The following is a 16,540-nucleotide window of genomic DNA, read 5'->3' as shown; positions in this document are numbered from 1 at the left end:
AGGATGTATGGAAAATGTTTTTATACAGTCTATGGAAATAACAGGTCTTTTCGTCCTAGGATCACTGCAGTATTATATTCTGCCCAATAGGTGGCGGTGTGTGCCTGATTGTTTACGGAAAAAGAAAAGATGAAACTATTTCGTTAGACATCTCGCTGCTAACCTAAACCGACATAGTACGGCTTTCTAATGTTAAAATGTGTATAATGGATGTGTTAGTTGACAGTGTGACTTCAATGCAGCTCGGAAATCTCGCCGTTTAAAGAGAGACAAGGTTTTTACGACTTTTCAAACCTTCCTCGCCATCGTTATTAAAAGTGTGTTTAAACGCTCTGCAGGCGTCTGGACGCAGAATGATCCTGCTCCGTGCGTTAATGCTGTTGTTTCTTCAAATGAACGCGAATTGCATGGATCTGAACTGGACATCACACGACAGACCAAACATAGTCATGCTCATGTCTGATGCCTTCGTAAGTCACCCATTTTTACTCCGTTTTCAGTCACTTGACAGAATTGCTGCCGTTTCAAAACCTAGAATGCTGCCTATCTAGAGAGCAAAAGCTTATGTATGCAGCTGAAATAAAATACGTGTCGTCTGTTTTCTTATTAATGAAGGACGGCAGGTTAACTTTTTCTCCTGGCAATAAAGTTGTACAGCTGCCTTACATCAACTATATGAGGGAAATGGGTGCTGTTTTTCTCAACTCGTACACTAATTCACCAATCTGCTGTCCTTCTAGGGCAGGTAGAGTATTAGCCAGCCTTTACCTGTTGTTGTTATAAATTGAGTACCGAAACTTTTGTACACATGCAATATAGAAATAAGATGAACACCTTGATGTATCTAAATGTGTTTTGTCAGCAATGTGGAGTGGCCAGTTTGTGCATTTGACTCAGGCCTGGAACAATTATAAATGTCTTGATCCCAGTGCCAGCACATGGATGGACCGTTTAGGAAAGAGTGGCTACCACACTCACAGCATGGGGAAACTAGACTACACATCAGGACATCACTCTGTCAGGTGACTTTTTTTTTTAACCCCAAAAATGTATTTGGACACTCAAATAAATACATCTTCAATTCAAAAGTGTGTCTGCCGTATTTTTCATGTATTTGAAAGAAGACTCGTCAAGGCTGTAGTTATTGTAATATACAGTGAAATTGTAATATTTTGAAATGTAATTTCTATTTAAATGAACGGATTTTTATTGGAATATATTTTAAAATGTAATTTATTTCCGTTAATGTAGACACTGAATTTTCTGCAGCCATACTCCAGACTTTAGTGTCACGTGATTTTAGAAATCATTCTAATATGCTGATTTATCATGGTTTTAAAATTATGAAACAATGACAATGCAGTTTTAAATATAGGCAAAAAACAATATGTTTGGACGTCTGGAACTTCTCTGTTGTTCAGTAATCGTGTGGAGGCGTGGACCAGAGACGTTCCATTCCTGCTGAGACAAGAGGGCCGTCCGGTCACAGATCTGGTGGGTAATGCATCCACAAAGAGGGTGATGACTAAAGACTGGAACATCACTGATGCTGCCGTCCAGTGGATCCGACACACTCCTGTGTCTCTCGCCCAGCCATTTGCCCTATACGTGGGGCTCAATCTCCCTCACCCGTACCGCACGGACTCCCTTGGACCCACAGCCGGGGGTTCCACCTTCCGCACCTCCCCGTATTGGCTAAACAAGGCAGGTTGCTTTTCCTGATCTAATTGGTTCTGAGTGTTAAAAGTTTTTTCCACTGGACTCAAATTGGGATTTGAATCCAGGAATCAGAAACTGTACAAGGCTTGAAATCTTAAATTGTTGTGTTGAGGAAGGAAAGTAAAAGTAAAGTAAACTAAGAACATCCACCCACTGTTTAACTATTCCCTTTATTTTCGAAACAGAACAGCAGGATTTGATCATAGACCTTCGACGGTTAAATTCAAATAAAAATCGTGAGAGAGATAATTTACTTGAAAAAGTTTGTCTGTTTTGTAGTTACAAAAGTTTCAAACAAAAACCATCAAATATAATATTAAAAATAATGTTATTTGCTTATTAATATGTTTTTCCTGTTTCATGTCATTATTTTTTTTAAATGTATGATTGTGAAGACTTAAGACAACCATAGTTATTTTATGTGGCAGAGGCATGGCTAGGGATTCTAAAACTGCAACAATTATTTTATTTGTTTTATAATTAAATTAAAGCTAAAATGAATAAATTAAAAATATTTTAAAAGAATATAAAAGAAATGTTGCCTTAGCAACTAACCGAAATAAAATACTTAGGTATTTTAAAATAAAAGGTATTAAGTATAATAACTTGGAAGTAATTAAACCTATATATATATATATATATATATATATATATATAAATGTTTTTTTTTTAACTAATAAGAAAATTACAACAAAATTAATAGCATTTAAACTGAAATTCTAATGAAAAGTTAATACATAAAAAGGAAGGTTAATTCAAAACAATCAAATATTATAATAGCATATAAATCTAAAAATAACACTGCTGTTATTTTGATTGCATATTTTTGGTTCATTCTAATTCTTACTGATTGTATTCAAAGCTTGTACTATGATAACAGTCAGTCGGCAGGGGCAGTTCATCTGTAGTAGTTTATCTGAGGTACTTTGACAATGGTTGTGTTTTGTCTCAAAGGTTTCTTACGGTCAAGTGTCTGTTCCGAAGTGGTTACGAGTTGAAGACATGCACCCTGTGGATTACTACTCCACCTTCACCAAAAATTGCAGTGGTCACTTCACAGAAGAAGAGATCAGAAACATTAGAGCCTTTTACTATGCCATGTGTGCTGAAACAGACAGCATGTTGGGTGAGCAGCCACTCGTGTTGTGTGTTTAAGTGCTGTTTTGTCACTGGGTTTGATCTGATGAAATACTGTCATTATGTGTCTGCAGGTGAGGTGATAGATGCTCTCCGAGACACTGGCTTACTGAACAGGACAGTCGTACTGTTCACTTCGGATCATGGGGATCTAGCAATGGAACACAGGCAGTTCTATAAGATGTCCATGTTTGAGGGCAGCTCTCATGTCCCCCTGCTTATAATGGGCCCAGGAGTGAAGACTGGCTTTGAAATCAGTCTACCTGTATCTTTAGTGGACATTTATCCCACTCTGCTTGGTAAGGGTGGGAACTGGTGGGAACTATTTGGGTGAATCTTAGCAAAAAAAGAGTTCATATATACAGCCCATAAACCACCACCCTGTTTGGCCTATACAAAAGATTCTGAACCGTAAAATTTATTTATTTTTTTTTAAAGTCTCTTCTGCTCACCAAGACTGCATTTATCTAATCCAAAGTGCAGCAAGTATAGCAATGTTTTGAAATATTTTTACTATCTAAAATAACTGTTTTGTATTTGAATATATTTCCAAATGTAATTTATAACAGTGATTTCATAGCTGAATATTTAGCATCATTACTCCAGTCACATGATCCTTCAGAAATCGTTCCAATATTCTGATTTGCTGCTCAAAATGAAAATGAATTATGACCTGGAAACGATTTGATCTGTTTCCTTCTGCACTATATTTTGTTTAGATCTTGCTGGTATTCCACAGCCAGGGGGTCTCAGTGGTCACTCGCTGATCCCTCTGGTTTCTGGGGTCAGCGCTCAGTCAGCGGAGCCTCATCCCGGCTGGGTGCTCAGTGAATATCATGGTTGCAATGCGAATGCCTCCACGTATATGCTGAGGATCGGCGAGTGGAAGTACATCACATATGCAGATGGATTGACTGTTCCCACACAACTCTTTAGTAAGTTTCTTCTCATGATAGGACTGCTGATTATGTGTAATAATATGTATCTTCTTTTGCCCAACAGGGATATGATGTCCCTGCTATATAGAACTGCCTTAAGTAACTGGTCTCAATGTTCTCTCCACATAGACTTGTCCAAAGATGAATCAGAATTGAGAAATGTTGCATCACATTTCCCTGATGTATGTCAGGACTTGGACAAGCTGTTACGCACCATTGTGGACTATCCCAGTGTTTCCCAAGCTGTTCACCACTACAATAAACAACAGTTTCTGGAATGGAAGCAAAACCTAGGAGACAGTTACTCCCAGATCATAGCCAACCTGCGATGGAACATTGACTGGCAAAAGGATGCCAAGTCCTATGAGAGAGTTATTGAAGAGTGGCTGTTGGGGTTGAATTGATCATCCGTTATATAACTGTCAGTGATCAGCACAAACGATATATATATATATGTGTGTGTAAATATGTAAATATATATATATATATATATATATATATATATATATATATATATATATATATATATATATATATATATATATATATACATACATACAAGCATACATACACAAACACGCACATATATATGTTTTTTTCCTCATCATGGCGTATTTTTGGACTGATGTGACTTATACTCAGGTGCGACTTATAGTCCGAAAAATACGGTATATACACATACATACACAAACACGCATGCATATATGTGTGTGTGTGTGTGTGTGTGTGTACAGGTACATCTCAATAAATTAGAATGTTGTGGAAAAGTTCATTTCAGTAATTAAACTCAAATTGTGAAACTCATGTATTAAATAAATTAAATCCACACAGACTGAAGTAGTTTAAATCTGTGGTTCTTTTAATTGTGATGATTTTGGCTCACATTTAACAAAAACCCTCCAATTCACTCAACAAATTAGAATATGGTGACATGCCAATCAGAAGACAATGAGTAACACCCTTCACAAGGAGCCACAAACATTCATTGCCCAAAAAGCTGGCTATTCACATAGTGCTGTATCCAAGCATGTTAACAGAAAGTTGAGTGGAAGGAAAAAGTGTGGAAGAAAAAAATGCACAATCAGATGTGTCAAGGAATTTGCTGAACCACAGACAACGTTGGAGGCATCTTACCTGGGCTAAAGAGAAGAAGAACTTGACTGTTGCCCAGTGGTCTTTATTTTTTTTAGATGAGAGTAAGTTTTGTATTTCCTTTGGAAACCAAGGTCCTAAAGTCTGGAGGAAGAGTGGAGAAGCTCATAGACCAAGTTGCTTGAAGTCCAGTGTTAAGTTTTCCACAGTCTGTGATGTTTTGGGGTGCATTGTGTTTTTTGAAATCAAATTCTCAGCACCCGTTTACCAAGACATTTTGGAGCACTTCATGCGTCCTTCTGTTGACCATCTTTTTGAAAATGCTGATGTGATTTTCCAGCAGGATTTGGCACCTGCCCACACCGCCAAAAGCACCAAAAGTTGGTGCACCGCCAAAAGCACCAAAATATTTACTGTATATTTAAATATAGAATAGAAATAAATGCACATTAAAGTATACTGTAGTCTTAAATATTAAGATACAGAGGAATGTACAAGAGGCGAACGTGCAAACAGGTTGTGACACTGTCATTGTGAGGTAGAGAATAATGAATATCTTACTGATGAAGTGATTGTTAAGTGGAGACATGTAGATGTTAAGAGGCTGGTTTTGAGTTTAGGAGCCTGATGGCCTAGGGGAAGAAACTCCTAAGTCAGTTTTAGCCATCAGGCTATGGAAGCGCTTACCAGATGGCAGCAAAGTACAACACCAGAACCACAGTATCATCAGCAAATTTGATAATAGATGTGGAACTGTAGGAAGACACGCAGTCATGTATGTAGAGAGTGAGAAGAACAGGGGACTCCTACGTTCAGGGTGATGCAGCTGGAGATGAACTGGCCTACTTTCACCACTTGTCTCCACCGGAGGTCTGCCGGTGAAGAAGACTTTAATCCAGTCGCAGAGTGAAGTTTAGACGCAAGCTTGGGGACTATAGTACTGAAAGCTGAATTATAGTCAATAAATAGCAGTCTTACATAGTTCCTGTTGTTGCTGTCAATGTGCCTGAGACAAGAGTGCAGGAGATGGCATTTTCAGTGGATCTACTGGGGCGGTAGGCAAACTGAAGAGGGTCTAAAGTATTCGGGATGGAGGAGCAAATGTAGTTCTTTACCAGTCCCTCAAAGACCTTAATGACTGTTGATGTGAGGGCAACTGGGCGATAATCCAGCATTTAAAAGCAAGTTGACAAAAAAAAAAAAATTATATAACGTTATATATTGACATTAAATGAGAGAGAGAGAGAGGGAGAGAGGGAGAGACAAGAATTGGTTGTTTCCTTAACAGCCTCTTTGTTGTCTTTTAATACACATACACATTTGTATTTCAGAGTCAGTAAGACACTTTGAATCACAAAATGATTCATAAACATATTGGTAAAAAATAATACACACTGTATAGATCAAATAAACAATAAATAAATGATAGCAACCTTAACCGAATGTACAGGAATGCCCTAATTCTTACAACTGGCCTGAATTCAGGTAACGTTAAGTATCTTAAGAAAACAACTCAAGTATTTCAGGTAAGTGATACATGAGTAAACTTTTCTATGACATACTGTAAGTGTCTTAAAATTATTAATAAAATAAATAATAAAAAATTGTTTATACATTAAAACATGTAAATTACAGTTTGGTATGACAATTAATTAATTCAACTAACCTTGACATTAAATGAGAGAGAGAGACAAGAATTAGTTGTCCTCTTTGTTGTCTGAGGATGCGCTGCAATCGTCATGGTAACTCTACTCTCTCAACTGTCACCCAGAGTTCAGAAAATGCAGCTGAACTACATAGTGCAAACTCATATATTTAAGTAATTAAAATAAAATGTATATATATACACATGTAAATAGAAAGGAATGTGTAAAAATAAAAATGAAATATATATAAATAATTTAATTTGTGACCCAAACTATATGTAGGGTGGTCACATAAATTCTAACCTGGAAATGTTTGCATCAGTGTTTCATCATATGTGTAAAAGAAAAATGGAATTAACATGGTTGTTTTCTAACAGACTCCCAAAGGTAATCAACAAGTGGAGGTGATGGAACATAGTTTGTGTAATACGTCGTGCTACCGAAAGGGGGTGATATAAAAAGGCAAAACTTTAAAACTCAGAAGACAATCGTGAAACGTGTGTGTACAAGCGACAGCAAACACAGTATGTCAAAACAACAGTGTATTGTTGCTGTAGACACGCAGTATTGATTTCACTTCTAGTGCAGCACTGGTCACGTGAATCTCTTGGAGTGAGGATCAAAGGCAATGCACTCTCGTCGCTGTATGTCGTCATTTGTTTGATCAGATGTTTGAAACCGGAGTAGGATGGGCTTTCGCACCTGGCACTGTTTACATCAGAGCTTAAGCGACTTCGCAGCTAGTGTTTGTGTTTACTCTGTTTAAATTAGAACGCGATCTGGTCAAACTAAAAACAGGACGAAAGCGGACTTTTTTTCCTATTTTCCCCTGATGTCGGACTTCAGCTCGTCGGGTTCAGATGAGGATCTGGACCCGGAGTTAGAGCTGCATGACGAGCTCGGCGGCACGCTCAGCAAGGTAAACACAAGAGTAACCTACTGTACAACAATACACCTTTACAACGTTTTTATTTATTGTGCAACAGTATTTGGGCTTGGTTTTGTGGGAACTAATGTTAGTGAGTTACATTCGTGTGTTTATATTTATCTGAAACGTCGCAACTTGTTGGAGGTTTTACCATTACAATCAGTAACAGTAACACGAACGATGTCTGAATTAAACAAAACGGTCTACTTTTCATTGAATGGTTTTGTAACAACCGCTCATAAAGATGTGATGTGTTTTCGAATCTGACTGATTCGGTCCGAGTTTATCGAGACAGCACCTCATAAATCCTGAAATAATCGCTTTCAGGCATGTCAAACTAGCAAGGGTAAAGTTACTGGATTTATGCAAACATTTTAAGCTAAGAGATGTGGAAAAAATAGTAGTAAGTTAGCGTAAATGCAATGCATATTTACGTTCTAAACGACTTTGTAATGAGTGTTTTAATGTTCATTCACATAAATGAAATCGCAGTAAACGCCCTAAAAAAGCATGTAGTTGCATCCTGACATAAAATAGTCGTATAATAATAGTCATATTTTTCTCTGATTCGCGGGGAAAAATCACACCATGATGATCCTACTAAATTAAATTATTTATTTTCTATATGTTTAGATAATTGTTTTTTCACAACCTAATAGCATTCATTGGCTACATGACGTTTTGTGGGAAAGTTGTAAACTTTTACGTCTCTGTAAACGAGTACGTCATTACGTTTGACATTTATTAATTAATTTTATAAATGTATAGGTTTAGCCTATAAATTATCTTTATCTTCTGTGTTTTTATGACAAAAGTTGTGTTATGACACTTAAACTGAATAAACCCATTCAGTTGTAGTTTGGGTAATGTTCAGTTAAAGTCCTGCTGAACTTTGAAGCCTTGAACCTTCAGAAAGTTTAATCTTTATGTTAGAAGTGCTTGAAGTGATAACTGTAAGCCACATGCTATGAAGCATGATTCGAATAATTAACTCTTTGTTTGTCTCCAGTGGACAAACTACATTCATGGATGGCAGGATCGCTGGATTGTGCTGAAGGGCAATACTCTGAGTTACTACAGGTCAGCAGATGAGAAGGAGTACGGCTGTAGAGGGTCCATCTGTCTCAGCAAGGCTGTCATCACAGTAAGGCTGATCTGATCTCATCTGTAGCGCGTCCTGTCATTATGATTATCAGGGGCTTATCTTGACTTCAGTATCTTGGCTTCACAGTGGTGTGAAGAGCTGATATGTACCACAGTGTAATAATATTTGAGCATTAACGCTTCCTGCTCATCGTGCAGTGTTTATCTGTCTTCTACTGTCAGCAGAAAGCTGCCCTACTTGTTTTGGGGGTTTCTCTTGAACAACATGATTGTTTCAAAGTGGACAGAGGAGAAGATGACACATCCTAGTGGCATCCATACTAAACATCTTGCAAAACCACATCTGAATACTTATCATTATAATGGGCTTAAAAGAGTTTTTTTTAGCAAGAAAATCAGAAAATGTTATTTATCTGACTGTACTGACATTATCAGATGACAACACAACAACTTGAGTTGAACTGAGCTGCATAAAGACAATAAGTTGCTTTTGAAGATGTTTCATAATTGATTAGCTTTTCAACATTGACACAGTTGAAAGAGATTTAAGCTGGGTAATGTGAGCTGCTTTGTAGATTAAATTGATTTTTTTTATATAAATGATGAGTTTTGCAGCTTGACACTGTCATTAAACTAAACTGAATCAGCATTGAACTGTCTTCTATAAAGTTGCTTTATGGCTGACAGTGAAGTAATTTCATAATTGATTAACTTTGCAACATCAACACTGTTATTTTACTGTTTATTCCTGTGAAGCTAGTTTAAAACAATCTGCATTGTATGAAGTTCTATAGAAATGCATGTGACTTGACTTCTCGGATGTTATTTTTCTTTGTTACTGGGCGAGTAGATTCATTTTTTCTTTTATTTTTCTTTCAGAAAGAAAACATTTTCTGCACAATAAAAAATATCATATGTAAAGAAAGAAAACCAGTTTATAAACTCTTGTTTCTGTTAATGCCTTGAGACCTTTGTAGTGTTTTCTAGGGGTTGTTCTTTGCTCTAAAAAAAGGGCTGCTGTTAAAGATCATGGACAGTTTACATCAAGATCTCCAAAAGATTGTTTTAGAATCCATTTATTATTTTGACTAGTTTTTAGGTGAATTAATTTCTACAATCACTGACTGCACATGTGATCAAATATGAGTGGAAAAATGATGCCTGTGAAACAAGGTTTAGAAACGTTGGGAGTCTTTGAAGCCGGTCTGATCCCAAAGTCAAATCTGGAATATCTTTGTTTGGTTGATTTCAGTGTTTGGAGGAGAAAACTGAGATGAACTGATAATGGAACAGATTTTCCTCAAACACTGATTGAACTGACTTGACTGGATCAGTCTCTGTCTCTGATAACAGCTATTCTACACAGCACTAAAACTTCAATTGTCTGTGTTCAACAGACAACAAACCAATCCCTTTACTAGTTTTACCTAGTACTTACCACTACGCCTGCAGAAAACACTTACTACAAAGTATGTACACAGGCTACTATTCAATGCATGAATAGTAAGCAGCAGTTATGGGGCCAAGCACTCCTTGGGCAAAATGAGGTGCTAAGCATGGCATGGATAATCAGATCAATTGCAACAATGAGTAATTAAAGCAAGTTTAGTATGTTTTTAAGTAGGGCTGCACGATTAATCAAATGCGATTGCCATGTGCAATTTGTTAGGAAAGCCGATTTTGTTATCAGCAGTAAATCATAATCTCCTGCTTTCAGATGGAGCAGCATTGACTACAAAGATCCGTAGTTCACTGACAAGTTATGCAAAAAAATTGCAGAAGATTTTATAGCACAATTATGAAATCGTAGAAATCGTTCGCGATAATGACAGCCGTTTGCGTAGCTTCTCATTGAACTACGGCTCTGTGTAGGAAATGTTGTTCCATTGGAGAGCACTTGAAAATACCACATTTAATAACATGTTTTTTTCTTTCTCCAATTTCTCTTCATAACGTCAGTCGAGTGTTAAAAATAAATCCTTCTGTGAGATGATGTGACTTTACACAGAATAAGGCACACAACATATTTAATAGTATTCTAAGCGGTGATAATGGCACTGCATTATAAATATACTTTATTAATATAAAATAAGAAGAAGAAGAACTCAGACAAACCATATATTGTGGTAGTCATGTGTTTATTAATCACACTGAATCAATGAAAGCAGTTAAATCTTCTGTTTATTCAGCTGCAGTGAGTTCTTTGGGGTATATTTGGATTTTCAGCGTGAGAGCGCCTGCTGGCCTTCGGATGTATATTTACTGCTGATCACAGAACCGTGCTTCTTTGAAATATACACATGAAAATCACAGCTTCTGTCAAATCACGATTTCGATTCCATTTCAATTAATCGTGAAGCAAAATGACTGAAAAATCATAAACACAACTTTTGGTAATATAATTTAATGACTTATCACTTTTGACCAATTGGTGACACTGTTATTAAATCGATGTGGTGTGTTCTGTTTGAGGTGACAATGGCACACACAAAGTTTGGTGTCAATATGTCAAAGCTTTGCAGAGATACAGCCTCAGACAAAATCTGGCATTATGTCTCAAATTTGTCGTGGCACTATACAAAAATGGTTTTGTCTGTCAGTACGAAATTCATAATTTCATCAAACTCATTTCTGTCAGCACAGTCAGAAGATGATCTGATTCAATTTTGATGAAAATCGGATCAACAGTCAAGGGGGAGTTCGAAAAAACGTTTGGCCAACAAAGGCATATTTGGTATCTATGTTGTCGGTTTCTCATTGTTTGTGTTTTTAAACACAATTGCAATGATTCAACTGACATTATGGCATTTAAAATAAAATTATGGAGTTTCTATTTACACTAAGTGCAAATAGCCCTCCTTGTTGGCTGAAGCCATGTACACTAACTCCGCCCACCAACGTGTGATTCGGCTAGTCAACACTGCAAACAACAACTAACAATCATCACATCCAGTGGCGCAGATGGTAAAACATACTCATATTGACATGATTGAAACTTTTTTTCTCTTTTCAAATTTCAAATCACATCGGAAAAGCATTTATTTTTAATGAAAATGAAGAATATAATAAAAAGTTTAAAATAAAATATTGGGAAGGGTTAGGATAGGTGTAAGGGATGGCTTTATTGTCACAATAAGGTGGCATTCATTTAATAATTTGATTTAAAATTACAATTTACACTCAATAAGTTAATATTGTATACCGTTTTACAATGTACTACAATACTGAGATGCACATAAATGCCACTATTTGCAATAAGTAGTCAAATTTTAGCATAGTGTAAATTGAATCTATAGCTATTTGCACTTAGTGTAAATAGCATCCATTGCTAAGAAAATATGCTATTTTCACTTGGTGTAAATAGCATCTAATTGCTATTTACACTTAGTGCAAATAGCCGCTGCCATAAAATTATCTCAAAAGTAACTGTGGCTGTCAAAGAACCGCTTCCATCGGTGCTGCTGATCACATCAAACATTTTTAGTATTATGTATTATGACCAGTACTTAGTTTGAACCTGCTGGATCCTGTTCCATATCAGATTTTTTATTTTTGCATCCCGGTAGTGGCATACAGTGCATTACATTTATTTTGATAATGAACAGACTGCGATGTAAGTTTGAATTGCTAGAATATGTGGGATGAGTGTGCGCAAGGTGTCAGCGTGATCGAACAGCTGAGACATTAAAAAGAAGAAACTTTTTTGGAGTAATAAATAATCCACAAAAGTTTTTACTTTTATTTGTGCACACTCACGATAAAAACAGAAGATTTGTGCACTTGTAAAATAAAGCAAACAAACAGAATGCTCTTTGTCAACCTTTCCTTTCTGTGAACTTTTTTATGCAACTTCACAACACACTTCTGTTTTAAATCCGTTATCTTAATTATTTAAGTCAGATATATTTCGTTTTTTTTTTTTTTTTTGCAAACAAATTGTTATTTTTATCTTAGGCCTGTTACTTACATAGCCTATTCATTTTCCTTAAAGCATCCCATTTTTTCATGAATTAAGAATAAAAAGATTTATTAATTTGTTCGCTCAATTCAGTTAAATCATGGGTTATTTTAAGGAACAAAATTAATGAAAATTGAGCAGTTTCCACAAATTAATAAGTCATATAACGAATTTACAAGTTGTAGGATTGAATAGAATATCTGTCCTGTGTCCCGCAGCCCTGCAAAGCGCACGATATGAAACAATTATGTGGGGAAATTACTTAGTTACTACATTTCTATTGCGTTCAATGTTGAAAAACTTTGTGTTGTTTCTATTTTAATGTACTTTTAAAGTTTAAATCACATTAAAAGCTTAATTTGTAAATCATGAACGATGATGCATTTATATACCGTCATCGTCAATCACAGCCACTCGCACGTCTTTTGAACATGAGCTGCACGCAGCCCAACATTAAATGGGTTAACTGACCATCGATAGCTTTAATTGATTGCATCTCTTATCGACAATTAATCGATCATCAATTAATTAGAGCCCGACCGATATGGATTTTTGGGGGCCGATGCCGATATTAACTCGAAAAGAGCCGATTTATAAGCCGATATTTTGATTTTAAAAATAATCTGGATATTAGACCCATTTCCTATAAACTGCACTTACACAACATTCAATAGCAAAATATCTGCCTGTTCTATGTATGTGGGCTGTATAAACCATTTTCCAGAAGGGATTATGTTAAAAAAAGCCTTAGATTACGGTCTCAATGAATAAACAATTGCACATCAAAAGTATATATTTTTTAATGATCAAAAAACAGTCTGGTTTTAAACATTTAACACTTTTACTTTCTTCCAGTTGAAGCTGGTTTTAACAGTCTGTGTGTGTACTGTAAATAAATTATAATACTAAAGTTAAAGTATTTGCAGAAGTAGTCCCACACTTTGCTGCTACAGCATTCACCTTTTTGTATCATTACTCATGTCATCATTAGAATTATAATAATAATAAACAGGGATCTCCTACATAGGCAAAAATGAGAAATATATATATATTTTTTTATTTGTCAAGCAATAGGTATTACCTACTTATATATTTAACAATATTATTTCAACATTTTCCTGTTATGTCTGTAAAGCTGCTTTGAAACAATATGTAAAAAAAAAAAAAGCGCTTGTTCAGCTCACATTTATTTACATGTCCCCTCTGGTTTAATCATTTCTGACGCACCTACTGTTACTGTAACTACACTATATTTGCTCTCACAGAACATCGTCTTGCCTACTATTACCGGAAGATTACGGAATCAATTCGAAGTTGAATGGTTAACGTTAGTGTCATGAACACACTGCTGTCAATTTTGAGAAGAACCACCTTCAAACAAGTTAATAGCAAGCATTTAAGGGGCCTGCTAAAAAGGAAGCTATTAGCGTTAGAGTAACGTAACCAGCCTGAATTCACCAAATTGTTCTCTGGACCTGAGGGTAGCCTCTTCTTCCTTGCTTCTCTCTTAATTCTCATCAGCAGGACTAGCGCTATCGCTCGCTTCTTACAACGGGACAGATACATGTTTGCTGCTGACCGAAAGGAGGAGAAACAGACTATGAAAGAGCTCCCGCTAAACGTTTTTAAAACTCCGCCTATGCCATAGCGCAGCGCAAATCGCGTTGTATCTGAAGGGCAACGCTGAGCCCAGCGGCAAGCGCCGTGCATACCGCGTACTGTGTGAAAGGCCCAATTACGCGGTCATTATGTGGGAAACACACCGCAATAGAATAAGAATAAGTTAAACGCTAACGTTATAGTTTGATCTCCTATTAACGTTCGCGCTCTTCCACTGATAAACATGGTATTAGCTTTGTGGCTAATCTAATATAGCAATGCATTAGCGACTGTAAGTGATGTTACAGAATATTTAGAAGTGATAATGATAGGACCGTTAGCTAGAACTACCACACAGTTTTTATATACAGGGTATGAACTAAATCTACAATCATTTCACATGACGAACGACAGACTCACCGTCAAAACAGTTGATCGCTTTCTTCTGTAGTGGACTTCTGGCGCTGTTGTTAACTCTGGAGCTGCAGAGCTCCCTCTGGTGGGCACACTATGCAACACTCATAACATGAGTGAAGCATGAGACTCTGTTTCTCATGTTTCATCGGCCGTTATAAATGCCGATGCCGATTTAAATGCAATTAGCTTATATCGGCCGATAATATCGGCCGGCCGATATATCGGTCGGGCTCTACAATTAATCGTTGACATCCCTAATTCAGAGGAAAAGAGAAATTTCCTTCTGTGCCTTACGGTTCAAAAGTTATAAGCATAAACATGAGTGAAACATTGGACAAGTGTTGGCTCTAGAGAGTTTGAGTTAGAGAATCTGATAAAACTGTGTTTTGGTAAATATGCAAGTTCCAAACTATGGATCATTTGTGTAGCTACTGCTTAAAATAGCTGGTTTATAGATAGCTGGTGGCTTCCCCTAGTTTGTGTATGTGGTTTGCAGGTTTTGTTATACTGTTATCTGCCATCTGTACATGTTTTGAGATTTTCAGTGACGCAAATCTATGTTGTTTATCAGGAACTGCAGGAAAAAGTGCTCCAAACAACAGATTTGAATAAACATACATGGCTCATAAAACCTTTTCCATTTTCCAGCATGTTCATTATGATCTGTTCTTGTTTTTGATGTTCTCTTTCTTTCAGCCTCATGAGTTTGATGAATGCCGTTTTGACATCAGTGTGAATGACAGCATCTGGTACCTGAGGGCTGAACATCCTTTGCTCCGGCAGCAGTGGATCGATACCGTTGAACTTCACAAGGTGAGTCCGTTAGAAGCAGCAAAGTCTTTAGATAAAACTGCAGCTCGACTCCAGTGTCTTTCTGATCGTGAGTGATCAAGTTTGGGTGGCAGAACCTGATTGGGTGTTTTATTTCTTTTGTTGAAGCTAGGAAGGGAATGTGTCCAGCATACATTTTTTTTATTGCTATCATTTCCTTGTGCTGTTATTTGAAAGTACATTGAGCCAGAGTGAGAGAAATCAGACTGAATTTGTGTACTTTTCATAGTATAATTTGTTGTTGATGAGTATGTTTTTTACGTATCCAGGTGTGTAGGGTTGGTTTTTTTTTTTTTTTTTTTTTATCTTCTTCTTCTTTCATAGATTGTATTTTCTACACAAGTTATGGCATATATTCCCAAGAAACTCAAAAAATAAAAAATAAATAAAAAATATATCCCTTTATCTTGTGTAAATTAGAAAGAAAAAGTTATCCAATAAAAATATAAATGATAATGTGACATGATGCTCATAATTTGGCCTATCTATTAATTTATTAATAAAAAAATCTGCAATACACACACACAGTGACTTGGATACACCTCGACTTGGCATGTTTTTACTTCTGAATTATAATTAATTTTGATAATTTTTTGGTCATATAATAAAGATTTTCAAGGTGATATAACATTTCTGATATGGTAATGAAGAAAAAATGTGCGATGAAGGCTGTCATAGTTGATCCGTTATTCATTAACTGTACGGGCCAGCTGCTCCCCGGCCCTTGACGAATGTGATTCGCGGATTAATTGCACAGCAATTTTAAAATTTTAAGTCCTGTCAGTTTAACATGGCAGAGAGAGAGAGAGAGAGCGCGTGTGAGCGAGAGACAGAGGGGGGGAGAGAGAGAGAGAGAGCGCGATCGAGCGCGAGCCCCGGCCGTACGCTCACCATCTTCAAACAACACGAGCGCTGTCCCTTCTCTGAGAAACTTGCTGATCATTTCCTTCTTTTATCAAGCCCCTCCCTCAGAAATAGGTGATGGGCTCTGATTGGTTAGCTAGCCCAGTGTGTTGTGATTGGCTAAACCGCTGGTTCTGGTGGCTTCTGGTGCATGTCTAAAGGTCCCGCCCCTCTCTTCAGCGGCATGCTCTGTCTTGCTCTCTCTCCCTCGCGCATATTAATCAATTGACACGATGGTGTCGATGTTTAAATCATTTGAAATGAGAAT

At 36.7% G+C, this 16,540-nt stretch overlaps 2 protein-coding genes across 3 annotated transcripts in view; both read left to right on the top strand.

Moving 5' to 3' along the window:
* Window positions 1-89: 89 nt before the first annotated feature.
* arsk (arylsulfatase family, member K) overlaps window positions 90-16,540 on the top strand; it is a 52,583-nt gene continuing 36,132 nt past the window's right edge. Inside the window, exons 1-8 of the mRNA XM_059550142.1 lie at window positions 90-470; window positions 616-745; window positions 863-1,022; window positions 1,422-1,704; window positions 2,674-2,845; window positions 2,931-3,155; window positions 3,576-3,791; window positions 3,924-4,249. Coding sequence (XP_059406125.1) covers window positions 354-470; window positions 616-745; window positions 863-1,022; window positions 1,422-1,704; window positions 2,674-2,845; window positions 2,931-3,155; window positions 3,576-3,791; window positions 3,924-4,198 — 1,578 coding nt within the window. The 5' untranslated portion in view covers window positions 90-353 and the 3' untranslated portion in view covers window positions 4,199-4,249. The remainder of the gene's footprint in view (window positions 471-615; window positions 746-862; window positions 1,023-1,421; window positions 1,705-2,673; window positions 2,846-2,930; window positions 3,156-3,575; window positions 3,792-3,923; window positions 4,250-16,540) is intronic.
* cert1a (ceramide transporter 1a) overlaps window positions 7,036-16,540 on the top strand; it is a 29,294-nt gene continuing 19,789 nt past the window's right edge. For both annotated transcript variants that reach the window (XM_059550140.1, XM_059550139.1), the window contains exons 1-3: window positions 7,036-7,451; window positions 8,470-8,604; window positions 15,235-15,351. In XM_059550140.1, coding sequence (XP_059406123.1) covers window positions 7,365-7,451; window positions 8,470-8,604; window positions 15,235-15,351 — 339 coding nt within the window. In that variant the 5' untranslated portion in view covers window positions 7,036-7,364. The remainder of the gene's footprint in view (window positions 7,452-8,469; window positions 8,605-15,234; window positions 15,352-16,540) is intronic.

Source organism: Carassius carassius, chromosome 5, assembly GCF_963082965.1.
Source record: "Carassius carassius chromosome 5, fCarCar2.1, whole genome shotgun sequence".
Taxonomy (NCBI): Eukaryota; Metazoa; Chordata; class Actinopteri; order Cypriniformes; family Cyprinidae; genus Carassius; species Carassius carassius.
This window is presented reverse-complemented; position numbering and strand designations above follow the sequence as displayed.